Here is a 26,014-nt window from a genome sequence, read left to right as displayed (position 1 = left end):
GCGGGGCCATGAGGCGGCCGCGCCCCGCGGCGGGGGCCCGCGGGGCTGCAGCATGAGCGCTCCGTGCCTGGGGCTTCGCAGGGCCGGGGTCCTGCTGTCCCTGGGCGCCGCCGCCCTGCTGCTGCTGCTGCTGCCGCGGGGGCAGCGCCCCGCCGCGCCCCGCCCGCCGCCCGCCGCCGGGCCCAGCGCGCCCCCGCCCCGCCCGCCGCTGGCGCGGAGAGGCCGCGGGGGCGCCGCCGGCAGCTCGGCCCGGGAGAGCCTGGAGCTGAAGGACATCTTCATTGCCGTGAAGACCACGAGGAAATACCACAGGAGCCGGCTGGACTTGCTCCTCCAAACCTGGATCTCCCAGGCCAGGGGACAGGTGAGACTTGGCCGGCCGGCAGCCTCGGCCCTGCCCTTCCCACGAGAGCCGCTGCGAGCTCACGGATGTTTTTCTCACTTCTGTTAAAGGCGGCTTTCTTTGTAAGACTCTGGGAGATCGTCTTATGTGAACGGCTGATGTGAACATGCTTGTAAAAGAGTTCGTTGCTGATTAAGCCGGTTACCTGCAATATGGGATCGGTAATCCAAGCAGATGTAGTTTGCTGATTTTTGTATGACTGTGCAAAGTGCTTTCACGATAGTGAAAGATTCTAGACAATGATGCGTCAAAGCTGGTATTTTGGACTAAGTAGTTCAGCCACCTAAGTTTTTCTGTAGGATGTAAAATTTGTTCCCTTGTTTCAGAATTTCAGTCCGTTCAAGTGTATTAATGGGATTTTGTACAGCAGTTGGAACAAGACAGTGTTAACCACCTGCCACTTCCCACCCTGACTTGCATTCTTTCTTCTTAACCTGCTTGACAGCTGTGGATGATTCCTAGCCAGAGAAAGGAGGTTGTACCAGAAAAGACCAAAATCCTCTCTATCTGGAAACTGGTTGTCTGTACCCTGAGACAAGGGTAAAATAGAGCCTGCTTTATTGAAATTACACTCCTCTGGTTTGTAATGGAAAAAGTGTAACAAATAAGGCAGAGGTTGAAGTTGATGCACCCATACTCTTTCCCCCATTCCACTGGATACTGAGAAACAAACAATCAAGACAGATGAAACATTCTCAATTCTGACTGAGCCAATTTAAGATTAGAACCTGAAGTTCTTAATCGTGGACACACCATTTTTGTCTCCCACAGACGTTTATATTCACGGACTGGGAGGATCGGGAGCTTCGCCTGAAAGCAGGTGAGCTGTGCAGCAGCACAGGTGCACACTGTCTGTTATAACTGAGTTTTGTTTCTTTCATACCTTTTATACAAGTCCTTATTTTGTACTGTACAAGCAATTAGGGAAGTTAAGATGGGAGAAATAGAGAAAATTTCTTCCTAACTGCCGCCTGGAACTTCCAGAATACTGGGTTTCCCCTTTGCACCCCCTTTCTTCTTGTTAGTAAGCTTAAGTTTATGTGGTCCACAGTTACAGTAGATATTTCCTTTGTGTACATCTCATTCCCCTATTTATACACCCTCACATGTTTTTTTTCCACTCACACAGTTTTATGACCCCTGCAGCTTATATAGCAGATGGATAACCTGTGAGCCCTGCCTGTCCTGCAGTTTCTTCTCCATGTGTGCACCTCAGATGTACAGTGTTAGTGCCAAGTGTGCTCTTCTTTTGTAGTCTTTGACTACACATGTTTCTCAAACCTGAAAAGGCTGCTTTTTATTTTTTCAGGGGATCATATGATCAACACCAACTGTTCTGCTGTCCATACCCGGCAAGCTCTCTGCTGCAAGATGTCTGTGGAATATGATAAATTCCTGGAATCTGGGCAAAAGTAAGTGAAACACATTCTTCTGATTCCCTTTAATTCTTCCAGTCCTGTGCTTACAGGAAACTTGAGTAACCATCTCTATTCCAGTAAGGAATGCAGTATTAGCTAAAATGTGGGGATGAGTGCAGGAAAGGGAGCACAGCACAAAGCAGTGTTTATAAACAAGCATCTCTTGAAGGTGGGAAGCATTATAATCTAAGGGGGTTATTAATTTCAACCTCTTTACAGACTTAGCATCTGTGGGTGCTTTCATCTTCCCTATTCTATAATTTGGGACAATAAGGAATACTTTCTGCTCCAAGCCTGAAACTATGACTCAGCTGTAAACCTGTAACTCATTTCTTTATCCCTATAACTTTTCGCTTTGTTTTGTTTGAAGATGGTTTTGCCACGTGGATGATGACAATTATGTGAACCCTCGGACTCTGCTGCATCTCTTGTCTGCCTTCTCACACAGCCAGGATGTCTATGTGGGGCGACCGAGCCTGGACCACCCCATCGAGGCAGCTGACCACGTCCAAAGTGATGGATCAGTAAGAAAACTTTCTCAGTTTGTCTGAGAGACATCTTGATCTTCTAAGCCTTTAAAACTTGACAATTCATAGGAGTTCCCCATAAACCCAAGTGATTTAATCTGCAAGAAATGAACCTGGTGATGGTAATTTTCAGAGGCAGATGGCTGGGTTAAAAGTACCTTCACTCTGATATTGTGTGCATTGTAATGGAGATATGCATTGCTATGGAGGTTGTCTCCTGGATGGCTGTTTCTGTTCCTTTACTCACATGTGCTGTAATCTCCCTCACAGTGAGCTTTGTCAGGCCTCTCCACCTTGACTCTTTACTTTTTCTTTAATGGCTTTGGGGTCAGTGTTCCTTATTTTAGGGCTCAGGAGTTTGGTAGGAGTTCAAGGTGTTTTTTATTTCGACTGCAGTATCACACACATTGTCATCATCTTGAACCAACCTCACATGGGTGACAAGAGCTTTCTGGAGAGATAAAGCATTTCCAATATAAAGTGGTTACTAGGTTTCTAAGAACTGGAAGCAAACATATCTCAATCACAAGATACAAGTGCTAAGGAAAAAGTCCTAACCATGTCGCCTGCACTGGCAGGTCTCTATAAAGAGGTATCAATACACCAGCCAGAAAGTCAGTTATAAAGCAGCTTGTTAGGGAAGACTGCACAACAAAACAGTCTCCTTGGACATGGAGCCAATATATATATATATGGACCACCTTTGACAGCCTCAGTAACACTGAGCTAGCCATGACCCTTGGTTAATATGAACAGGGAGCATAGGGAATTAGGTAGAGATTGCACTATAATTTTTTCCATTTCATATGTGTTACCTCTCTTATGCTAATTTGATGGTTCACCTACTGTCTGTTTCAAGATAGTTTCATTTGAGAGAACAGCTAGCTGTGCTTTCAGCAGCCTAAACAAATAGGGATTCATCTGTAGCCTTGTTCTGCCTCAGATGTAGTATGTGATATCAGATAGAACCTTGAGTTCCCTTCCCTGCCCAGCCAAATTCAAAAAGCTGATTATCAGTAACTGTTGTGTGGTTTTTCTTTTTACTCTTCAGAAGACAACCGTGAAATTCTGGTTTGCCACAGGTGGAGCTGGGTTCTGTATTAGCCGAGGTCTTGCCCTGAAGATGAGTCCCTGGGCCAGGTAAGCACTGTTGCTAGCTGAGCTCCACCAATACATATTTGGGAGGCTTTCAAACATGTTTTGGCTTGTGTCCTTTGCTCTCTGTCACAGCCTGGGCAATTTCATTAGTACTGCAGAAAGAGTGCGTCTTCCTGATGACTGCACGATCGGCTACATCATCGAAGGGCTGCTGGAGGTGAAGCTGCTGCACAGCCCTTTGTTCCATTCCCACCTGGAAAACCTGCAGAGACTGCAGGGCGACTCTGTGCTGCAGCAGGTAGGAGTATGCCTTGTGTCCTGTTCTTCTAATTACACCTCAGTCTGATCAGAAGGAATACTCTGCATAGACTCGGCGCTCCTCAGCAAAGAGAGATACCTACAGACTCCCTGAGAGCTGTGTCCTGCTCAATTCCTTCATTTAGGTAAAAAGCAGTTTCACCCTGGCCAACCAGATAATGGAGCTGTCCCCTCCTCTGGGGATACATTCTGCTTCATGAAGCCTAGGTAGGGTGTTCCCCATCTCCTTCTAAGCCCTGATTTTTTGCATGTAGCAGTAGCAGAAAGTGTAGAAGTTTGCAAAGTAGTCTTCCTGGTTTTGCCTAAGGCAGCTATAGAAGTATTTCTTCAATAGCTAAGACATAATTAAACGTTTGGTCATTTTAAAGAATAATTTGTCAGAATCTCAAGAAACTTAAAGATGGTTCTGAAAAATCAAGTTGTTTTTTAATTGCTAGGACACATTTTAGCTCCCAGGCAGCAGATGGAGCCAAAGGCCATCCAGCAGTGTTGCCTGCATCACACTGCTTGGCACCATAAGGAAACAGGAGCGTGGTTTTGCCCCTGCATGCTGTGTGCTTATATTTTTCTGGCAACTGTATTAGGCAGCAGAAATGTGCCCTTGGGACTGAATTCCACCATTATGTCATCTCCTGTCATGTTAGTGAATTTGTCTGTAGCATGAATACATTGTTTCACTGGTGATCATTGGTTCCATGAGATTAAGCCAGCTAACCCAAAACCCAGGAAATGTAGTTAGAAAGAAAACATAAGTCTTCTTCTACCTGACACCTGAAAAATTCTTAATGCAGTGCTTGTGTGGAGGAACAGCCCTCATTTGGGATTCCAAAGATACTAATTTTGTTCCAGATTTGAAACATGACACTCCTTTCCATGCCATTTAACATGCAAATATTTATATTTTCCCCCGTGCTAAAATATTGCAGACTTCAGACAATGTCTGGTGAGGATGAATGTGTTATTTAATGAAAGTACAGACAGTAGCAGGATTAATATCCTTACAAAGCATACAATTGAAATTCATCTCCTCCTTCAGGGCAATGCAACTTTCAGATGTTCTGTGTATTCTCCCACATTGCCCTTAGGGCCATTCAGCGCCAGTGTTGCTTATGTCAGAACTAACTGCTGTCCTCCAAATGTGATCCATGTTCAGATTAGACAGCATCTTTGGAGACTTTCTTGGCACTTCATTAATAACCCTGCTACCTCCACCCTGATTTTCTGCATTAGTGTTACAGGTTCTGAGTACTTACCTGTTTTTACAGGTAACCCTGAGTTACGGCGACCCTGAGAACAAACACAATGTTGTGAGTGTGGGAGGAGTGTTTGGCCTTCAGCAAGATCCAACCCGGTTAGTGTCCACTTCCAAAACAAGATCTCCCTATCTTGTTCATATTGGTCATCTGTAAGATGATCAGACCTACTAATGGGGTTATTTTCTCATGTCAGCTCTTGTTACTGTGCCAAAAGCAGGTAGACCCACCCTCTGCTCCATCAGACTGCTTCACATGCAATGCTGGTGTGTTCCATGTGTGGAGAATTCCAATCTAATGCTCTTTTTTTTTTTTTTTCTTTTCTTTTTTTTTTTTTTAATATAGATTTAAATCTGTCCATTGTCTGCTTTATCCTGACACTATTTGGTGCCCTGCTAAGAAGATGTCATAATGCTTGACCAGCCACTGACACCTGTGTCTTAGCTAGTTTGCATAAGGCAGGAGTTGTGGAGTTTTTTGGTGATTTAATTCTTCTTCTGGGAGACAACCAGTGGTATCTACAAAGGAGGTAGACAGACTCTGTATAGAAAAGCAATAAGGTGTGGTTTGTTTAGCTGCAGCCTGGGACATTCCAAGAAGAATCTTTGTCTAGTGGCTCTTCATAAGATGACCACAGTCCTGTGTGTGAGTCACTCACACTTTCATCTGATGTCATGTGAACCTGTGCTTGGACACACCTGAGGAAATGCAGTACTGGGAGTCAGCGTGTTCCTACTACCCTTAGGGGTTATTAGAAGCCACTGTTTTGAAGCTGGAGTGCTAGAGCAGACTGTAGTCCCCATGGTGACAAGAGAAGTTTTCACTCATCTTTCTTGGGAACAGAATTATTGAAGAGCTTCTGTGGCCTGCCAGATTAAAACTCCAATGGGCCAGAATACAGAAACCCTGGAATCACTAGGGTAAACAAGGCTGGAAGTCTTTGTAATGAGAAAACCCTGTAGGAGGGTAAGCTTACTGAGGACTGAACAAGTTGCTTACAGTGTGCATTATCCCCTGTCATCCATGTGTACCTCCTGTGGAGGTAATTGTCAGACCTGCCTCTCAAGCCAACGGAATTGCAGTGGATGGTGATTATGATCTATTCCCTTGATACTTGATATTGAAGAAATATTTGCCTGACAAGATGGTTGTTGTTCCTCCCACTTGGCCCATAGTTGATTTGGAGAAGCTTGTGCTGGCAAAACAGTTTCTGAAGCAGTGTGAGCGGGAGGAATAGCAAGGAGGGTTTTGATGGTATCACTTGAGGACCTTTAATTGTATGACCATGGTTACTCCAGCTTCTTCAGATAATCTTTTCATTACCATAAAGTCAAGATCAGTGTTTGTTTTTACTCCTTAATATTTCAACAAGTAGTTCATGTAGTCAATAAAAGGAGGTTGCACACTCATAAGCAGAAGTTCAGTGTTCTAGCAGTATCATCTGCTGCTGCTTTTTAAAGAAGGTAAACTTATTTTTGAAAGTGGAAGGAAAGGGGCTCTATGTGTTTACTTTTTTGTTAGCCCAGACTTTGGCCATGTGCAAACCCTACCTGACCTGAAGAACACCTTAAAAAAATACCTTTGCAAAATCACTGTTTACTCTTATAAAAAATAATTGCTGGTTTAGTGCTAGAGGCCAAATTAAGGGAAGAATAATAGAATGCCTTTGTATAGTTTGGAGCTATGATTACTTGGCAGAAATTTCAGGTTTCTAAGCAGCTGTACTTAGTTGCAGTGTGGGCTTCAGCTAGTTATTTAACTTCCTGGCAAATGCCTGTAGTGTATTCAAGTATGCCACTTAGCACAGGTGTCAGCCTCCTGAAATGTAACATGTTCCCTGCATTTTAAGAAACCTTTCAGTGTTTACCTCAGTACATTTTCCTCTTTGCATGATTTTAGGTAGTTCACTGAGGAGAAAACAAGCTGACTGCTACTTACTACAGTCCTGCAGCTCATTTTTGTATTTATCCTTTCTATCATGTGAGGTGTGGAAATAAGAAAGCTGCAGGGATGTGGATCAAAGCCCAGCTTGCACACTGCCTGTTCCATAATGGGCTGTCAGTGTTACAGGTGTGCCTGTCACAGAAAAAAAGAAGAGGATTTGTGGAATAGTAGGTTCTACCTCTTTTTCAGGTCTTCTGCTAACTAGAATTGAGGCATCCTGTGGTCTAATTATTTGTCATTAATAGTTCTGGAAGTTCCTGCTGTCCATGTGGTTTTTTTAAACACTTGTTAGATTTTTGGTTTTAGTGTCCTGTGGCAGAAAACTGTGAAAATTCATGAGCTCTTGAGGTGATTTTGTCTTCAAGCACTGCTTCTGAACTCTTCTGTTGGAACTTATCTTCCCCTTCCACTGGAAGCAGCCTCTGGTAAGATGACACAGACCAGGCAAGGACTGGGCAACAGTTGTGGCAACCTGCAGTTTAAAAATTACAATACTTTATAGTAATGGCAGCAAAACTAAATGGTAGAAGTTTCACACTGTGGTCACTGGTCACACTAAGTGTGCAAAGAGGCAGTGCCCTCAAAGCTGAGAGTGTTTATGGAACTGAAAAAGGACCATGTTCTCCTGCAAGGCAACAGGAAACTGCTCTGCATGTTCAGGCTCATTCCAAGGTTTCTTGTGTTGAGAATACAGCGAGCTGTGTGGATCTATCAGGATGCAGCTTTTTTATCAAACCACTTTTTCATACATAAGGTGATTCTATAAAATAAATATTTAAATATGTCGAAAGCTGTGTTTTATCATATTTCCTTCTCATGTTCTCTGCATCTAATCCAGAAATCTTTGCCCTTATCTCAGGCTCATAAGCAAGTAAGCTCAATGCCTGGGATATGGAGAACAGAGATGGATGAGAAGAATCCGTGTAGGTGCTTCTTAACAGAGTACAGCCAAAGAACTGAGATACTGAGAATTTTAATTGTCATCTTCAACAGCAATTTCGAGGGGGTAGAGCTGGCAGGTCTTTATCATCGGACTCTAAAAAGTCTCAAACGCTAAAGTCCAGAGTGAGAGCCAGGAACCTTCGCCTCTGTGTGCCTGTCTTGCTGGATGAGCCAGGAGCGGCTTCGTGCTGCGTTCCGTGAGCGCGGGGCAGCGGAGCGCGAGGGATGGCGCAGCTCTCCCGCGCTCTGGGGCGGCCCCGCCCGGCCCCGCCCCGCTCGGTTCCCGCCCCGCCCCGCCCGGTTCCTGCTCCGCCCGGCCCCGCCCCGCTCGGTTCCCGCCCCGCCCCGCCCGGTTCCCGCCCCGCCCCGGTCACAGTCCAGCCGAAACATGGAGCTGCATCTCAGCTTCCGCGGACGGCGGGCCCTGGTGACCGGGGCCGGCAAAGGTGACCGCGGGCGGAGGGCCGGGGGCAGGGGCCGGGCCGGGCCCAGTCTGACGCCGTGTCCTCGCAGGGATCGGTCGCGCCGTGGCCGTGGCGCTGAGCAAGGCCGGGGCCCGGGTGACCGCGCTGAGCCGAACGGCAGCGGACTTGGAGAGCCTGACGCGGGAGGTACCGCACCCCTCCTGCCGCCCCCCGACCCCGCGCCGCGCCCCCGCGCGCGCTCGCGGCCCCCCGCCCACCGCGGCCGCTCTCGCCGCAGTGCCCGGGCATCGAGCCGCTCTGCCTGGACCTGGCCGACTGGGAGGCCGTGGAGGCGGCGGTGGGCGCGGCGGGGCCGTTCGAGCTGCTGGTGAACAACGCGGCGGTGGCGGAGCTGCAGCCGTTCCTGCAGGTGACGCGCTCGGCCCTGCAGCGGTGAGTGCCCGCCCGGCCCCGGCGGCTCCCGCCAGGGATGCCACGCCAGAAACGGCGGCAGCGCTTTCCAGAAAAGCGTGTCTTTAGAGGGCAAGTAGCAGGAAAGAACAAAGACAGCAAATGCTGTACAGACACCAGACAGGCTGACGTGCACACTTCAGCAATGCCCGGTGTTGGTCGATTGTTACTGCATATGTCCTTTTTCTTCGCTGTCTTTTCGTTCTTTACATCATCGCCTTTCACCCCTTAAACAGCCAAAGGAAGCAAAGCACTGGCTCTTGCATCCATTCCTAAGTAACCAGGACCTGCAGTGACTCCTCCGGAACGGGGGGTGCACCTGCATGGCATGGGAGCAGAGTGCCTTTGCTGCTCGTCAAGCTCAGAGCTTCCACTTTAGATCCAGCTTGGGTAAACTGAAAGGCAATTGTTGCTAAGACAATTCAGAAATAGAGACAACAAAGCCAGGTAAGGAAGCAAAAAATGGTCATGGTGGGAAATTAAATTTGCTAACTACAATAACATTACATCTTTTTTCTATGAAAGGCTCCAGAGTTTTGTTGTGAGTATGCTTTATGATACAGGCTGAGTCCACGTCCTTCTGAGAAAATGGGTCGTGCTGTGTCCCTACGTTAAAAGTAGCTGTTTATAATAAAGGTTTGTGACTAGAACATAAAATGTATGGATTCTACTAAGATCATTCTGCAGAACTGGCAGGTGGAAGCCCACAGGAAGCACGATGTGGTAAACAGAAGAAATGCTGCCTCTACCAACCTTACACCAGCTTTGCTTTATAAATCTGTGTGAAAAGTTTACTTGACCCAAGAGTCATCTGCCCTGGCTGAGGCCCAGGGCTCTGTTTAAATTTTGACAGAGGAGCTCCATTCGGCTGCCTAAGAGCAGAGTAAATGTAAAATGTGCCTGACCTCCCCACACACTGACAGGCTTGCAGCCAATGGATGGTTCCAGTTCATTGCTGAGATCCTACCTGACCATTCTGGCTCTCCTGACAACTTGGCATTTCTGTCCATGTCCTAGATTATCACCAGTGTTTCCAAAAGACCAGGAGTACTTATCTTCTGCTGCCTCCCAAAACAACTCTCTGGGCTGGGTTATAGAGTTGTTGTAACCTAAATGTGATTTATTTGCAGGTCTTTTGATGTGAATTTTGGGGCTGTGCTTCATGTTTCCCAGGTGAGGAAGAATTGTCACTGCAGCTGCCTCCACGAACAGCAGTGACTAAATTGTTGTACATAGCAGGGGTATGTGCCCACTATGGGGACTGAAAGAACTGCAGTCCAAAGTCAATCTGACAAAGTAAATGAACAACTCCTTCACACTCTTGCTTTGATTCTCTTGTAAGCAGGAGGCAGTGAGGACTTGCTTCCTCCAGATGTTTTCGTTCTTTGGTCTACTATAATAGCCCAGAAAGATTCCTATGGAGTGTAAATAATTATTTATCTTGTTAAGATTCTGGCATTCCTCTTTTTTTTTTTTTTTTCCCCTCCCTCCCCCTCCCAGATAGTTGCTCAGCAGATGATTGCACAGGGGGTGCAAGGGGCTATTGTGAACGTCTCCAGCCAGGCCTCGAAGCGTGCCCTGAGGGACCATGCTGTTTACTGTAAGTTGTGCAGCTTTAGCCTCTCAGTTTCAAGCAGCTGCACACCCATGGTGACCAAGCTGCCAGCTGCTAGGTTTGGGCAGTGAAATACCCATGTATTTCACTGTTCCAGACCAGGTGCTATGCAGTTAAATACCTCTTCTTCCCTTCTTTTCAAGGTTCCACAAAAAGTGCTTTGGATATGCTGAGCAAAGTAATGGCAATGGAACTGGGACCCCACAAGGTAGGAGTCTGTGAGAGAAAAGTGTGAAAGCTGGGCCTGAGCACAACCACAGCAGTTAGGTTACACTGTTTGTTGCTCCTGGTCCCAGATTAGGGTGAACACTGTGAACCCCACTGTGGTTATGACTGACATGGGAAGAATTAACTGGAGTGACCCTCAGAAATCTGCTGCCATGATTAATCGGATTCCCCTGGGAAAATTTGCAGGTCAGTAATGTAGGTCTGTCCCCAGGCCCTGCTCTTTTGTTTTCTCCAAGCCTTTCTTCTCGCTGACATCACAGCCAGAAATTGCCAATTTTTGGGCTAAGTGAGAGCTCTGCTGAATGCCTTTTGGCTGAATTCCTGCAGTATTTGATCAGGACAGGATGAGAATCAACTCTCTTCTCACTTTTTCTACAGCCTTCTCATCTTGGGACAAGTGAAATGAAATCACTCTCTTGTTCATAAACCTGACTCGGTGCTTGCTGTGACCTAAGCACCATTTGAGCACAAGGACACTTTGATGTCCAGCTCTCAGCCACACTGTCCTATTTAATCAAGCACACTTTGAAGGCAGAAACACCAGCTCTAATTACCAGTAGAGGTCAAAGGCAGACCTTTTTAGGTGCTTGTTTTATGGTACAATTTGAGGCGGGCATCAGATCTTCTCTGTGTTTGATTGCAGAGGTGGAGGATGTGGTGAACAGCATTCTCTTCCTGCTGAGTGACAAGAGTGCTATGACAACTGGCAGCTCACTGATGATTGATGGGGGCTTTCTTGTCTCCTAAGATGACACCTGCGTTTCACACCTGGCCTCAATTTCCATATGAATACTGCCTAGATGTAAACTGGATAGAAAATAATGATGCAGACTTCTTGCTGGAGGGGCAGGAGGGCTGAATACTGTATTAGAAGTGAGGCAGAAAATCAAGCTGCAAGGCTGCTAGGTAATAAAGCTCACATACACCTTCATGGAGAATGTTTATTGCACCAAATAAGGTTTTATCTTGCCACTCTACATGATGATTAGAAATTGGACCGTTCTACCAACCCTGTTCCCCCCCCCACAACCCCTCAAAAGCTCTCCCTGTTCCATCCAAATTTGTTCCATCCAAATCCAGAGTCTGTCTGCATTTTCAGTGGGAAGGGAAAGAAGTTAGCAGACTCCTCATTGCTTCCTTTGTTGTCTTTAGTAGTAAAAAAAAAAAAAAAAAAAAATAGAGGCAACAACCCCAGCCCTGCTCTGCAGAGACTGGATTTTGGGGGGAGGCCCTGCTAAAGACTAATGGGGGGGAGCAGCACCATGTAGGGTGCACACACAAAAAGGCAAATGCATTGATTGCACAGAGCTGTTTCACTCACAGAGTTTGGCTAGTACCCAGTAAAGCACCTAATGATTCATTTTTCAGCTTCTCATTTACTTTGACCCCTTCCAGGGCTGGTTATGGTTTCTTTAACAGTCTCAGGAACATTCTGCTAGAGCATCAGTTTTATAATTGTTAGCCACAGCAGACTGGATAAGGAGACTCTACCACCCTCCCAGCTATTCTTGTCTTTCAGCACCATTGAAATCAGCTCCCTCCCTATTCCCACCAGGATGTTCACCACCTGTTTCACCTGCAGGCTGAAAACAGGGTGTTTCCTGAACAGGATGGATGTCTCAGCCCTTTGCACTTGGAGCTCAGGAGAGCCAAAACAGCTTGTTGCCAGAAGGAGCTACCTTGCCTTCCCCACTGTACCTCCCCTGGGGGCCGTATAGTCCCCAGCTGGTCTCCTGTCCCCACTGCCCCTTCACATCAACACTGACGTTAAATCAAAGAGACATTTAAAAAACACTGACTTCGTACATGATGAAGGGCCCTACGCATCCCAGCCCCCTTCAGAAACACCCAGCTTAATATGCAATCTGTCAGAGGATGACAGCACGCTGAGCCAACACCTGGGCCACAGCCCTCAGAACATGGTACACTTCTTGCCAGGCTTCTTCACGGGCGGCGGGCAGAGCACGGCCCGGATGGCCTCGTCAAACACCGTCTTCAAGCCCCGCTGGGTCAGGGCAGAGCACTCGAGGTACTTCACCGACCCTGCCAAACACAGCTCCAGCTCAGTTCCAGTTCCAGCACCACCCACTCTCCCTCACCCACTCAAAGCTCAGTGCCACTGAGCCCTGCTGCTGGTGAGACTCACCGATCTCCCGAGCCATGGCCAAGCCCTGGGGATACGTGATGGGCGCCAGTTTCTTATCACGCAACCTTTCAATGGTGTCCTTATCATCCCTCAAGTCCAGCTTGGTGCCCACCAGGATAATAGGGGTATTTGGGCAATGGTGTCGGACCTCAGGGTACCACTGAAACAGGCATGGTAAGAGAAGTGGTTACAGGAGTGGCCATAACCATGAGGATGCATTCCTACTGTTGAGAATGAAGAGGTGTACCGCTGACATGGTGGCAACACCTGAACAGGACACTGCTGCCTACAGTTCTAATATGCTCTGCAGAGAGACACTGGTGCAGGTATAATAGTGAAGGCACCAAGACACAGAATCCTGACAGACACAGCCAGCCAACTCTGCACACAGTGCTGCCCTTAACTGTATTTCAGCTTCTAAGACATCCCTTAGTTTACAACCCAGATTCAGAAAGGCAGCAAATTAGCCAAAGGAGTCACAAATAAAAAAGCAGGCCCCACTTAAAACCTGCAGATTATTGATTTTCCCTCACCAAAATATTACTGCTTGAAGTTTTGGGCTTGTAGTTGTGGTGTTGGGTGGGGCTGGGAGCATCACTGGTTCTTCTCTTCTACTGTTTCACCCAGAAGAAGAATACTTTACCTTAGCTCTGACATTCTCAAAGGAGGCTGGACTCACAAGGGAGAAGCAGATCAAGAAAACATCCTGTGCAGAAACAAGAGGATCAGCTGTGCAGAAAGAAACAGCTAGAGAGTGTAGGGGGCTGCAGAGGGACCCTGAGAAAGGACAACCTCCTCCCACAAGCAAGGACTGCTGTGGCTTTAAGAAATTCTTCCCCATTAAGGGTGTTAAACTAATTCAGAGAGGGCAGGAATGGCCCTCCAGTGTAGGATTACATCTTTCACAATGCTGAGCCGTGCATGTTAAGAGCCCAAGGCCTCAAACATCTTAACAGTGCTAAGGGCTTCACCAGCAGCACAGCTGCTCAGGAACTGCTACACCCAGAAACACTCCTAGGGCAGCCCAGTGGGGATCTGCATTACTGAGTGAGAATGGGAATATGCAACTGGCTACTGCACAGCAGCCCTACAGCATTCCTCTCACCTGAGCCTCCCCGGGACACCCATAACTCTTCAAAGGCCACTACAAAGAAGAGACTAGAACAGGACAATGTCTTGGGAGAAAATCAGCCATGATACTTCTTAAAAAACCAGAATTATGGGTGTAGCTGCAGGAACTCGGACCTTCCTCAAAGGAAAAAAGCATGCCTGTCCTTGAAGCCACCCTGCTGCTGAGAGGGAGCAGCCCCAAGCCAGGCCAGGCCCAGCACTCACCGTCTGTGGATAGGAAAGAGGCCGCAGCCGGTCATAGTCTTCTTGCCCTGCTGTATCCCAGAGGCCCAGGTTCACTGGCTTTCCATCTACCATCACATTGGCAGAGTAATTATCAAACCTGCCAATGAGGAGTCCCCATCAGTGACAATTCTGTGGTGACCTTCACATCTCTATACGGAATTCAAAGGGGCAGTGAATCAGGAAAGGATCCTGCAGCACAGTTCCAGCGGGGCAGTCTGCCTTCCTCACACGCAGCATCACCCTTACCTGTCAAGCTCACAGTCTGATTTGCAACAGCCACCTCCTCACACACAAACTCAACTTTTACACACATATCCATACAGATCAAAAGCAACTGAAACCTAAGGCCGTTACTTACACAGTGGGGATGTATTCTCCAGGAAAGGCATTTGTGGTGTAACTGATCAGCAAGCAGGTCTTCCCAACAGCTCTGGAAAGGGTAAGAGTGACAAGCATAAAGAAAGGCACAGCATGGAGCACTAAGGCAGTAAAACTCACCCTTCCCCCACCAAAAATACATAGTGTGGTAAAAAGTTACCATGTGACAGAACAAACCTGTTGCAGGCTAGAATTCCCTACAGTCATGGTCATGGTCACAGTCATGGTTTGAACTCGAAAGGTGCACTTTGCCTGAGTACTTCCTAACCCGGCTCTCTGCCACTCCTGTTCCCTTCCCATTCAGCCCTCAGCAAGGTATCAGTTAAAACATAGTTGTTCCACAAAAAGACAGGGAATACATTGGGTTATGTGCTGGGCTCAACAGATGCACAGTAATTTTAGCAAAATGGATAAACTGAGGTTAAAAAACACGTAACGATGCAGAATTCTTCAAGCTTCTCACATACAGGAGTTCAGTATCAATAAATACAAAGGAGAAAAAGTAAGAATCCATTATAAAAAATGGACTTTAAAATTGACCATGTCAGTTTGGAAAAAGATCAGTGAAGGATAAAAATACCATCTTAGAAGGCTGGTGGGACTGGTCAGCCCAGCAGTGGCAGCTGGTAGGGGCCAGGCCAGGCCTGGCTGCTGTAGCATAAGCACACAGATTTCCACCAGTCCCGCAGATTCCCAAACTGAGAGCTGCAGAACGCAGCAGTACCAGCAGTGTGAGCACCCTCTTGATCATGGAGAAAGCTGTAAACTGCAGACAGCCTTCCAGAAAAAGCCTGTGAGTGCCAGTGAAAGCTGGCTGTGGGGTGCCTAGGTGAAGCAAACAGCCAGCAGAAATTGGTATCCCCTACCCAACTCTGCAGCCAGGCTGACACGAGAGAGGGCGAGCTGACAGTCCCGGCACACACCAGGATGACAGAAAGCACAGAGAGAACAAACCACTACCACTTTTCCTCTGGACTAGGTCCCCTCCCCTCTGAGAAGTTTTGTCATGAACCACTTCATTGACCAGTCCAACTTTCCTCCTGAACTGTGACTTCTCTTTCCCACCAAACAGGGAAGCTTGTAATTCACAAAAACTGTGTACCTATGTTTCCAATTTCTTTTAGTCTGCACTGCTGGTTTGGTCTTTAGGCACAACACATGACAGTAAACCTTGAGCTCAACTCCATGTCCAACATCCTGAGATCCCAGTCATTCCTCTCCCCTCTGCAATAAGGCTGTGCTTCCTCCTACTGCCTTCTTTAGCCCTCACAGGCTGGAACCTGGAAGGCTTCACTGCAAATGTGCATTTGAGAGGGTGGAATGCATGAGAAAAAGCAAGTCAAGTCCCTGCCTAAAACCTGTTCACATTTAGGTCTGAGGACCTCAGCTCTGTTCTATCTGTGGTGATCAGAAAAGTGAACCAGAATTGTTACTTAAAATATGCAGGATGAGCTAGGAAAGTTACAAAGAAGCAAAAAAATCTAGTTCGTGCCTACATCTTGCAGGCAGATGTATTCCCTAAAAAAGGCATTTAGGAAGAGCCTAGAGAAATACAGCAAAAAGGGTGACAAGGAGCGCATGGCGAAATCAGAAAGAGCAACGCATTTCACCTCAGAACAATCAACAAAAGGACGTACGGAACCTGCGAACATCAAGATTTTCGGGAGGACTCTGTCAGTAATCAACCGGTACAATGAAAAATAGCAAAATACCGGCACCTAAATAAAACAACAAGCAGGCAAAGGCAAAACCCAAGAGAAGTGATGGTGTGCCAGCCAGGCAGCCCCGGAGCCCGAGGCACGCACGGAGCGGGGCAGGGGCGCGGGCCGCTCCGCCGCTCCGCCGCCCCGGGCCCGCCCGCGCCGCCGCCGGGCGCGGGGCCGAGCGGCCCGAGCGGCGCTCCCGGGACGCGGGCCCGGGCCAGCCCTCCCCCGTTCGCCGCGGGGCTGCGGGCCCGGACCGCCCGGCACCGGACCGCCCGGCACCGGACCGCCCGGCACCGGACCGCCCGCACTCACCCGTCGCCCACCACCACACACTTGATCGCCTGCATCTGCCCGCGATGGCGGCGCCGCGACTGCGCCGCAGTGACCGCCCGCGGGGCGGGGCGGGGCCGCGCAGGGCCGGGCAGAACCGAACCGAGCCGGGCCGGGCAGAACCGGGGAGGGCGGAACCGAACCGAGCCGGGCCGGGCAGGGCAGAACCGAGCCGGGCCGGGCAGGGCCGGGCAGAACCGGGGAGGGCAGAACCGAACCGAGCCGGGCCGGGCAGGGCAGGGCAGAACCGAGCCGGGCAGAACCGAACCGAGCCGGGCCGCGCAGGGCCGGGCAGAACCGAACCGAGCCGGGCCGGGCCGGGCCGGGCAGAACCGAACCGAGCCAGGCCGGGCAGGGCAGAGCCGAACCGAGCCGGGCAGGGCAGGGCAGGGCAGGGCAGGGCCGGGCAGAACCGAGCCCAGCCGGGCAGGGCTGAACCGAACCAAGCCGAACCGAGCCGGACAGGGCCGGGCACCGGGTGCAGGGCCCGTGTCCCCCACCGGCGGGTGCTGCCCGGGCCCGTCACCGCACTGGGACCCACCGGCCCCAGGCCGAAGCTTCAGAACCTGGCTGTGTTGTAGCTGCACAGTTCAGCGTCGTGTGCCCAGAGCTGCTGCGAACACAGGTGCAGTACCAAAGTCCCTCAGGAAGATGGCTTGTGGCTGCCCCTGCTCCCCAGGCGCGCTGCTGAACACGGGTGCCTGCAGGAGCGGCCCTGCCTGCAAAGAGCAGCCGCTGCTTGCAAAGCCACTGCCGCAGCTTCTCTTGGTCATGGCTCCCAACAGCTTCCCAGCTTCCTCGCTTTTATCGCAGTCCAGAAGCAAACCATCGCCATCTCACCCACCTGTAGCAGCTTTTAGCTCCAGGACAGGCTGACAGGGCCTTCAGGAGGTAACACAGCACAAGGTCCCACCCCCCACATCAGCCAAACATCTAGTTTGCCACTGTTCAGTATTAATGGCAAAATGCAAAAGTTCTTTATTAAGCAGAGCAAAACCCAATATAAAAAAATCATGAACACAAAGCAACCAGTCGACAACAGAAACTTTCATTTTCCAGGTGTCTTAAAATACATACTGTAAGATGGGCTCCCACCCCAGACTCGCAGGAAGAACTCCCTCAAGGCTCAATATTGCTGCCCTGACAACAACTACTTTCCCCAATTCAGACTCTCATAATCTTTCCCTTTCTCCAGGTCATGCAAGGACTTGTGCTGTCAGGAGAGGAACCACCTTCTCCCTTTTGTGCTCTGAGAAGAACTCCCCAGTGTCACACCAGAAGCATTGCTCCTCTCCAGATTAAGGCCACAGGACAGTTCCAGGAGCCTGAGAACCCAGGAAAACCGTTTTGCCATTTACCACAGTGAAACTAAAATCCTATGGCAACTGGCCACAACATCTTCAGCTACAGACTGCAGTTCACAGTGAGGAAGCACAGATGTTGAGAGCCAATCACCCACTCACACTTTCCCTGCCACTTGTTGTTGAAGTAGAACCACTGCCAAAGCCCAGCTGTCCCACAAGGACAGCACTGCACCCAAAGCCCTCGGTACAGCTGTTTCTGTCTGTGCTGAATGTGTATCTACTGCCCACCAATGCAGCCAGAGCCACAGCAGGGATGGTAAAAAAGCCAGAGAGGGCCCCATCAGACTGCTTCTGTCTGTAAGCACTGGGTGAAAAAGCACAGGTAGATAATACCTGGTGTTTCCAGCAGTTTCAGGATCTCATTAGCAAGGCAAATTACTCCAGCCCACAGGGAACTGTAAACGTTCCTGCTGCTTTTTCTCACGTTTCTCTGTGAATGGCATCCAAGCAAATGCTGCAGCAGGGCCCTGCCAGGGAACATACAAACCCCCCCCAGGAACCAGTAACCCCCCCTGCATAGGCAGGGTTCCACATCATGTACTCAGACCCACAAGCCTGAAAGGTCGTTTCCTCCTCTCCTTTACATTGTCAGGAGGAAGATTTCTGAACAGCAAGAGCATTTCTCTGTTTGCAAGCCCTTGAGTCACCCCACTCTGATAATTTAGGAAGGAGTTGTACCTGATTTGCTCATTCTTTCCCTGACAGCAGGTATTTGGATCCTTTAGGCCACGCTCTCATTTCCTACAACCATGGGTTCCCAAGGAAGATCCCTGCACATATGCCATGATGGCATTCTGCAAGAAACTTGCTCGCTGGGCCTCCTCTTCCCTCATCCTGGAGATCTCAGCCTCCCTCATTCTCAGCTTCTCCAGCAGCAGAGAGATCTCACCCTCCTTGTCCAGCAGTGCTTCACGGTGATTACTGGATAGGGCTGTGAAAAAGCAGCATTAGTAAAGAAAATCCCATTATCCCTAGAATAAGTAAGAACAGGACAAAGGCAATGGAAGTGGTACAGTCAACAAGGACACAAGAGGAGCTGCATGAGACAACACAAGAGGTTTCACACAGACAGCCTGCACAGTTCATGTGCAGGAAATCCAAACATTTTGCTTGCTGTGCAGCTTTGGGTGGTGATCTGAGTCTTGGTCTCTATAAAATGAGGACAGGAATCCCTGCAAATATAGGTGGATGGAGTGTACAACTCACAGGTGTATAGGCAGGCAGGGTGCACTTGCTGTCATTACCTGTGAGCACAGCTCAGTTCAGGCCCAAGGCAGGGTAACTCAGAGTTAGCATTTGAGAAGTATAAAAGGATCCATCACCTTTCAGCTGTCTTTCCAGAGCTGCAATTTTCTCTCTCAGCCCATCTTGGGCTGTGCGTTCAGCCTCCAGGTGCCCCATCTTCTCCTGTAACTCCACTTTCACCTTATTTAGCTCTGTCACTTTCTCATTTTCCTTACTGTCCAGGTCCTGACACACAAAGATAAATCCATGAACAACCAAACAACTTCAGCAACTTGTTCTGGCCCTGTGGTGACTTTCCCTACTCCAGTCCAAACTACCTGCTGAAGTTCATCCAGCCTCCTCCTGAGTCCATCAGCATACAGGCTCAATTGTTTGGCTTTGGCCTGGGCCTCAACAACCATTTCTTTTTGCTTAAGGCAGCAGTTCTGAGCTTCATCCCTTGACTCAGTCATCAGCCGCAGCTTCTCTTCCAGGTGTTCTACTCGTTGCTGCTGTAAGGCACAAATGAAAAATGAGAACTTAACGTCCCACCGCATTCCTGTGAAGAGATTCTCCCCTCTTTGCTCCTAATGCAGCCAACCCTTTACTGAGTTCAACTGGCACTGACAAGCCCAGCACACAGCCATGCTCATTGCACTCAGGAGTGACTCCAAGCTGCTTCCTCGTGCCAGGGAGGAGACTGACAAACTGAGAAACAGAGACAGGCCCTTGGCAGATGCACGATGCCACTGCCAGTGTTTATAACCACTGCTCTACCTTCCCTTCCTCCATAACTCAAATGGCTCTGAAGCACCACTGCATGCAGCTAAGCAACTGCTGGGGCCCTGACATCAGATTTCTATGTCTGTAACTCAGTGAAGCATTTTCTTCCATGATATTACAAATAAGTAATTATTTTAATAGTTCTTGTGTATTCTCCTCATTCCTTGTTCTCTTTCACAGGATATTAACTTCATTGCCATTTTCACTGAGTTCAATATTACACTGACTTTATTTATCTAGCACCAGTAGCCACCTGAAGAAATTTCTGAGTTCAGAGAAACAGGAGCACCCCATGAAAGTTGCCACTAAAAAGAAGGATCAACATCTGTCTTCAAATGTTGGCAACTTAAATTAAATCTGCCATGACAATGTCCACAGCAGTTCTGTTACTACTGAAGATAATTCAAATTAGACTTTTCAGGGCTCCTTCCTTAGCAATCACAGAGAGGAATTACTTAGCAGGTCCCCAAAACTAAAACAGAGAGTAGGTAGCCAAACCCCTTCCTTCCCACAGGGGCAGGAGGGAACAGACAGGTCCTGTCCTTACCTCCTCCAAGCGTGCCTGACTCCGGACTTTTACTAACTCCTCCTCTGCCTGTCCTCGCTCAGTTAGTGCAGCTGCTTTCACTCGACTCAGCTCCTGCCACAGAAACATGGAAAATCATTCCAGACAGAGAAGCTGCACTGCTGCAACACTGACCAGAAAACACTAGCAGTTTCCAGTCACAGGCTGTAGTATGACACAGCTCTCCTTCTCACTCAGGGGCAGCAAAGGCAAGCAAAGATGACAAACCTTTCCTCATTTCAAGACTGCTATCTAAATTAGATGTGAATTTCAGTTATACAAGGATAAGTATTGGTCAAAGGGAATAGGAAAGAGCAGTGCTGGATGTAGCTGGGGAAATAGATATGGATAAACATGCTACACTACTTGGGACGAAGTGAGAAACTTGTGAAGTCAAATCTTAGGAAGACTCTAACCATGTACAATGGAATCCTTATTTTTGTCTAATCTGAATTTACGAGTTTCTCCTTGCAACCTCCTTCCTTAGTCCAAAGCAGTAAAAATAAGTTTAGCTGGTGTACTGCTGTTTTCTGTTCCTCCTTACAGCACATGACAATCTCTACAAAGGTCTGCACTGGGAGACTCCACAAAGCTTTCCTGGCAGCTTTCTCTGTGCACTGCTATATGAGTGATCAAACATGCCTGGGGCACTTTTTCTCACCTCCTCCAGAGATATCCTGATGGCCTCCAGCCTCTGGATCCTGCTGTGCATGGAGCGCTCACTGGCCTCCACGTGCTGAGCCATACGATCCACCTGCAGAGCAGCAGAAACCATTCCAACAAGTGACAGAAAAGCACTCCCATCTCCAGGCATAGCAAGCAGCAGGACTGCTCATCCTCTCGCTGACCCACCTACCAGCAAACAAAAATTCTTACCTCCCCCAAAACTTCAGTAGGAAACTGTAATACAGATACAATCTGCCCTCTAGAAACTGGTAAATTTTAGACAGAGATCCTTCCCAGGCCACAAGGAAGACAGAGTCCAAGCTCTCATGGCTAAGTGGTACAAAACACAACAGATTCATTTTCCAGATGTAATGTTGGTAAAATCTTCCTGGCGTGTGTCTTTTCTTAAAGGGCTTCAATATTTTCACAGAAATCTGTTAGTACAATTTTATTTTGGAGAGGTTTCAAACCTCAGTAAACACTACAAAGAGAATTGGTTGTAGTCTGCTGGCCTGTGCACACTTAGATACAATCCCCATAAGAGAGAAGGAATTAGCATGCTGAAGCCCGTTAAAGAACTTCTTGTGTGTAAGCAATTAAAACATTTAAATGTATCTATTTCAGAAGCAGGAAAATATTCCTTATTTATAATTACCTAGGTGCACAGACCAACACAAAGGCCAGCCTCCCAGCCTCTCTTGTAACATCACATACCACGCTGGCCCATAATACTCTTGAAATATAGAAAATATTAGTAGCTGGTAGAAAGTCTTGTGATCTCTTCAGTCAGGCTTTGCTTGAAGAAATGACCCATTATTCCCACAATAAATCTGAGCCCACTAACTGTTAAACTTTTTTAAGGGGACATGACAGTAAACAATGGCCTCCAGTGGTTATGTATGTCAGGACCAAAGAAAGACTAATCAGGATGCTGCAGAAACCTCATCCTTACCTCTTTTACCCGAAGGGACTCCATGTCTTCAAGGCTTTGTTTAAATCTTCTCTTCTCCATTTCCAGACGTTCTGCAGTTGAAAAGCAGGCAGAACACACTTTTGATATTCCTGCCACACAGCTGTATTCATACTTTTTCCCACTCTCTGCCGACCTTTTCTCCTCTGCTGCCTATGCTGTTGACTCAGAAACAATGCTCCCAACCACAGGTGTCCACAAGCTGTTTCTACTCCTGCACTCACCTTCAGCCTCCACAGCCCGCAGCTTCAGCTCTGCTGTTGTGTTGGTCAAGTCTTGTTTTACCTGGAACAGCTGATCCTGCTGAACTTTGCACTTCCTCTCCAACTCATCCACCTACATAAGGAAATTACCACCACAAAGGTTTTTCTTTTCCTATTGGCACAGAAAGTAGGCTGTACGGGACAATGAAGGACACCCAACCAAGGATTAAAGTAGAGACCATATATATGGAGCAGATGTTATACATGTTCAATTGCCACTTCTCAGACTTGGCCTCGGTTTCCTACCCGGTTTCTCAGCAGCAGATTTTTCTCACTGGCAGCAGACAAGTCATGCAAAAGCCTGCCTTCACGATCAGCACCTTCCTGCAAACAGGGTCAAAATCAAAAATCTGACTGCCCCTAGTTCCTGCACTACCAACCTATGCCAACCAACATCACACCCACCTAAACCCAACCTACACCGTGAACACTGGGACTTCCCTTCACACCTGGCAACTACCTATCTAATTTACAACAATTTTGGTCATGGTGGCTTTAATCAACCCAGGAGTGGTAAAAATCATGCTTCTCTATTGCATCCAGCATCCCCTAAATCTACATAAATCAGTTATGACCTACAGCTCTACTTTCAAACATTACCAGGACTTATCCAGCTCACCTGCTTTTGTTGCTGGAGCTCCCTGAAGTGGCACTCAGCCACAGAGTTTTGCTCCTGTTTCACAGCATCCAGCAGCTCTCCCAAGCTATGCACCTTCTGCTCAGACAGAGCCAGGGCAGCTTCAGTCATTTGTAGCCTGTAAAGAAAAGCACTTCATGGAGTCTTTTCCAAGACAGATTCTGCAGCAAGCTCTCTACGCCAGCTGGTACAAGTTGCGAATGTCCATCTTGCAGTAGATGAAATTTGGCTACCCAAATGAGGCATTTTTTGCTTCTGGGAAAAGGACACCACTGACCTCTGTAGGCAGAGAATCTGCAGTGACCTGGGACTTCTCAGGGCCCAGTGCTCTGCTGCCCATTGCATTTGCCCTGCATTGTCTTCCAGGAGCCCTTTTCCCCACCCAAACCTATCCAGGACTTGCCTGCTCCCACAGAACAAAGCTGGCTATTTTATATAATTGCAAAGTTGTCTAAAATTAGAGACAGGGTTTTAAGCGTGGCTAGCAGAAGCAATTTGCTTGCTGTGTCCAAGAGGGACATGTCCACATCACTGCATGGTAACACCACTGCCTTTTCCTGGCAGAACTCAACTAGGCAGGCAGGCTCAGCAGTGCCTGAAGTCAAACCCAGCCAAGTGCATATGGCTCTGCATAACCAAACACTTCTTATGAGCACCTCTTCCTCATGTTCCCAAGTCAGGCTCCTCCATACCCGCAGTGGTTCCCAGAGAACACGGTCAGGTACTGAGGAAAGCAGCTAGAGACTCCTGCCAGGCTGCACACCATGCAAGGAACACGCTCCCATCTCATCTGCACAATCATTTTTCTTTCTCCCCACCTTCTGTAATTTCCTTGCTCTTATACCAGTACACTGTAGTTTTACTTAAAAGTGGGCTAAATATCTAGTGTGGCAAACCCAAAAGCTTGATCTGACTGTAATTTCTGAATGTCACTGCAGAACTAATCAAAATAGTAATCCATCTACCCTACAAGATTATCCCCCTTCTTAGAAGCTCTGCTCGGCACTGCTTATACAGCACAGTGGGAAGACAGTTTTCCTCCTCCATACTTGGCTTTCAGTGAATTCATAATGGAGTACTGCTCATCCAAAGCTTCCTGCAGCTGGCTGACTCGTGCTGCAGACACTCTGCATTCAGGAAGGAAAAAAAGGAAAAAAAAAAGGTGGGTAATTTCTGCCAAGAAAGAAAGAGTGCTCAATTCTGCCATCAAAGAGCAGAAAACATTTAAAAATGTAACTCACTTCTCACTCCTGGCTCTTTCTTCTTTCTGCTTGTCTACAGTATCCACAAAATCCATGAACTGTGAGCAAGGCAAAATTCAGTGAGAAAAAGAACTGCATCAGCTACAAACCTTCACATTTCTCATCTTTCTCTTCCCAGCAGAAGCTGAAGAGATGTCAAGCCACTCTACTGGAAGCAAACTGGAAGTTTGATTGCTTTATTAGCATATCTGAATAAAGTCATCAGCTAGAGGGACTCTGCATTCTGAGGCATCAGATGGAAAAACAGATGTCTGGGTTTACACACTTGGAAAATATCAAACCAATTGCAAAAGAAGAAACGAAAGCACAATAACAAACTCCTCCACAATCCAGAGTGAATATGTGTCCCTATTCATACTGTCACTGGATTTCTAGGCAACCTAGCTCAGAAGACAGACTCAATGTACTAGACCATGCTGTGTGCCTGCCCGTAAAAAATGCACATGCACAATAATACTGTCACTGAGTATTCTGTGGGCACCTCGAGGGAAAGCAAAGGATTCCAGTTACTGCTTTTGAACTGCCAACATCTGCTGACCTGCTTGTTCTTCTCATTCTTCAGACTCAAAACCTCCTTGCTGAGGATGTTCACTTGATTCTGGGCCTCACTCAGGATAGCCTCACGGTCTTGGTTGTGATCCAAGGCTTGTTCTGATGCAGAGAGAGCAGGAGAATATGCACAAGTTTCTAAAGCAACAGAAAAGCAAGCACTGCTGGAAGACACAGCACTCAGGATGACCCTGGCTATCAGATGCACCAGGACAGTTGTCCTTCTCAGGCTGGCCCATGCAGAGAGTCCCACCTTCCATCACAAGGTGAGATGGGATCAGAGAGAGCAGTGGGGGGGGTAATCAACACCCCAGCTTCAGGAAAGCTGTTCCACTCTGTCACTCTGAGAGGGACACTTCCAACTTGACCAGCCCTCACTAAAGGACAAGAGGAGATGACACATGGCACTATGGAAATGCTATTGAGAAAGGGAGGAAAAGAGGGTTAACGCTCTTCTGAAGAAGCAAGTGCCCTATATCCCCCAGGTGCTAAACTGGGAAAGGACTGAAGTGATTCATTACTGTGCACACATCATACTTACCTACAGCTTTCAGGATGTCACTAGGAACATTGTTCCCTGCCAGCTCCAGCCTCTTCAGAGTCTTGTTGCTGTGCAAGCAGTTCAGCAAAGCTCGGCCACCCAGAAGCCCAATGTTATTCCATCGCAAATCTACACAGAAAGCAAACTTTCACCATGGCAGTCACCTGTCTGCTGAAAAATGCAGGGCTCAGGACAACAAATGCTCTTCACATATCTACAGACATGGTTAACTAATCCCAGACAGTCCTAGCACAAACACAGGTGAATACTGTGGCCACTTCAAGATGATTGAGAGGGAGAGAAAGCAACAAAGCAGGAAAGGCAAGGACAAATCTTTAGTAAACTGCAAGAAACCATGACAGTTGAAAATCTACACAAGTCTGCATCTCACATGTGGCTCTAATGAGCCTTCCTTCCACAGACAGAATCTGTGGATGAGAAAGAATCGGCAACAAAAGGAACATTTCCTAAAGGAAATTCCAGCAAAATTCCAGATAAGGACAAAGCAAGTGTGAATTAAGTATCAAGAGTCCATCACGAGGCATGCCAACAGCAACCACAAAAAAGAATGGAAACACTTCCTCCTCCACTAAAGACTGTTCTGCTCCAAGAACACAGTTCTTCATGTGCAGCTTTGGTTCCAGAGATAACAA

The 26,014-nt window shown here is 47.9% G+C and overlaps 4 protein-coding genes across 11 annotated transcripts in view; 2 read left to right on the top strand and 2 right to left on the bottom strand.

The window, feature by feature from the left end:
• Positions 1 to 52: 52 nt before the first annotated feature.
• RFNG (RFNG O-fucosylpeptide 3-beta-N-acetylglucosaminyltransferase) lies at positions 53 to 6,372 on the top strand (the record flags this gene model as incomplete). The annotated part of the gene is made up of 8 exons (XM_079323586.1): positions 53 to 364; positions 1,175 to 1,223; positions 1,713 to 1,815; positions 2,192 to 2,345; positions 3,400 to 3,488; positions 3,579 to 3,744; positions 5,030 to 5,115; positions 5,363 to 6,372. 8 exons carry the CDS (start codon positions 53 to 55, stop codon positions 5,427 to 5,429), a joined length of 1,026 nt encoding a protein of 341 aa, XP_079179712.1. The 3' UTR covers positions 5,430 to 6,372.
• A 1,871-nt stretch (positions 6,373 to 8,243) lies between these two features.
• DCXR (dicarbonyl and L-xylulose reductase) lies at positions 8,244 to 11,552 on the top strand. Of its 2 annotated transcripts, none has more exons than XM_079323297.1 (8): positions 8,244 to 8,349; positions 8,417 to 8,514; positions 8,606 to 8,760; positions 9,909 to 9,951; positions 10,279 to 10,378; positions 10,537 to 10,601; positions 10,690 to 10,807; positions 11,265 to 11,552. In XM_079323297.1, the coding sequence occupies exons 1-8, from the start codon at positions 8,292 to 8,294 to the stop codon at positions 11,366 to 11,368; spliced, it is 741 nt and encodes a 246-aa protein (XP_079179423.1). In that variant the 5' UTR covers positions 8,244 to 8,291; the 3' UTR covers positions 11,369 to 11,552. The 2 variants fall into 2 exon arrangements, with proteins under 2 accessions (XP_079179423.1, XP_079179424.1); XM_079323298.1 differs by lacking the exon at positions 11,265 to 11,552 and adding an exon at positions 10,882 to 10,922.
• RAC3 (Rac family small GTPase 3) lies at positions 9,958 to 16,617 on the bottom strand. 3 transcript variants are annotated; one of them, XR_013776483.1, is made up of 7 exons: positions 16,520 to 16,617; positions 14,482 to 14,553; positions 14,103 to 14,220; positions 13,411 to 13,473; positions 12,768 to 12,927; positions 11,176 to 11,299; positions 9,958 to 10,193 (listed from the first exon to the last, which is right to left on the bottom strand). XR_013776483.1 is itself a non-coding variant. In XM_079323299.1 (6 exons), the coding sequence occupies exons 1-6, from the start codon at positions 16,552 to 16,554 to the stop codon at positions 12,534 to 12,536; spliced, it is 579 nt and encodes a 192-aa protein (XP_079179425.1). In that variant the 5' UTR covers positions 16,555 to 16,615; the 3' UTR covers positions 11,782 to 12,533. The 3 variants fall into 3 exon arrangements, 1 of the variants encoding a protein (XP_079179425.1); XR_013776484.1 differs by having other exon boundaries at positions 11,176 to 11,296; XM_079323299.1 differs by lacking the exons at positions 9,958 to 10,193; positions 11,176 to 11,299 and adding an exon at positions 11,782 to 12,664 and having other exon boundaries at positions 16,520 to 16,615.
• Positions 16,618 to 17,484: 867 nt separating this feature from the next.
• LRRC45 (leucine rich repeat containing 45) overlaps positions 17,485 to 26,014 on the bottom strand; it is a 69,633-nt gene continuing 61,103 nt past the window's right edge. For 3 of the 5 annotated variants that reach the window (XM_079323290.1, XM_079323289.1, XM_079323293.1), the window contains 13 exons: positions 25,362 to 25,490; positions 24,810 to 24,958; positions 24,251 to 24,309; positions 24,059 to 24,136; positions 22,992 to 23,127; positions 22,619 to 22,696; positions 22,334 to 22,445; positions 22,092 to 22,162; positions 21,135 to 21,227; positions 20,456 to 20,548; positions 19,464 to 19,637; positions 19,224 to 19,371; positions 17,485 to 18,832 (listed from right to left, as the gene is read on the bottom strand). In XM_079323290.1, coding sequence (XP_079179416.1) covers positions 18,636 to 18,832; positions 19,224 to 19,371; positions 19,464 to 19,637; positions 20,456 to 20,548; positions 21,135 to 21,227; positions 22,092 to 22,162; positions 22,334 to 22,445; positions 22,619 to 22,696; positions 22,992 to 23,127; positions 24,059 to 24,136; positions 24,251 to 24,309; positions 24,810 to 24,958; positions 25,362 to 25,490 — 1,517 coding nt within the window. In that variant the 3' untranslated portion in view covers positions 17,485 to 18,635. The remainder of the gene's footprint in view (positions 18,833 to 19,223; positions 19,372 to 19,463; positions 19,638 to 20,455; positions 20,549 to 21,134; positions 21,228 to 22,091; positions 22,163 to 22,333; positions 22,446 to 22,618; positions 22,697 to 22,991; positions 23,128 to 24,058; positions 24,137 to 24,250; positions 24,310 to 24,809; positions 24,959 to 25,361; positions 25,491 to 26,014) is intronic. The other 2 variants (XM_079323291.1, XM_079323292.1) reach the window with 2 other exon arrangements.

The sequence above is a fragment of the Erithacus rubecula genome (genome assembly GCF_903797595.1).
Source record: "Erithacus rubecula genome assembly, chromosome: 20".
Classification (NCBI taxonomy): domain Eukaryota; kingdom Metazoa; phylum Chordata; class Aves; order Passeriformes; family Muscicapidae; genus Erithacus; species Erithacus rubecula.
Note: the sequence above shows the minus strand (reverse complement) of the source record. Positions and strands in the feature narration are given on the sequence as shown.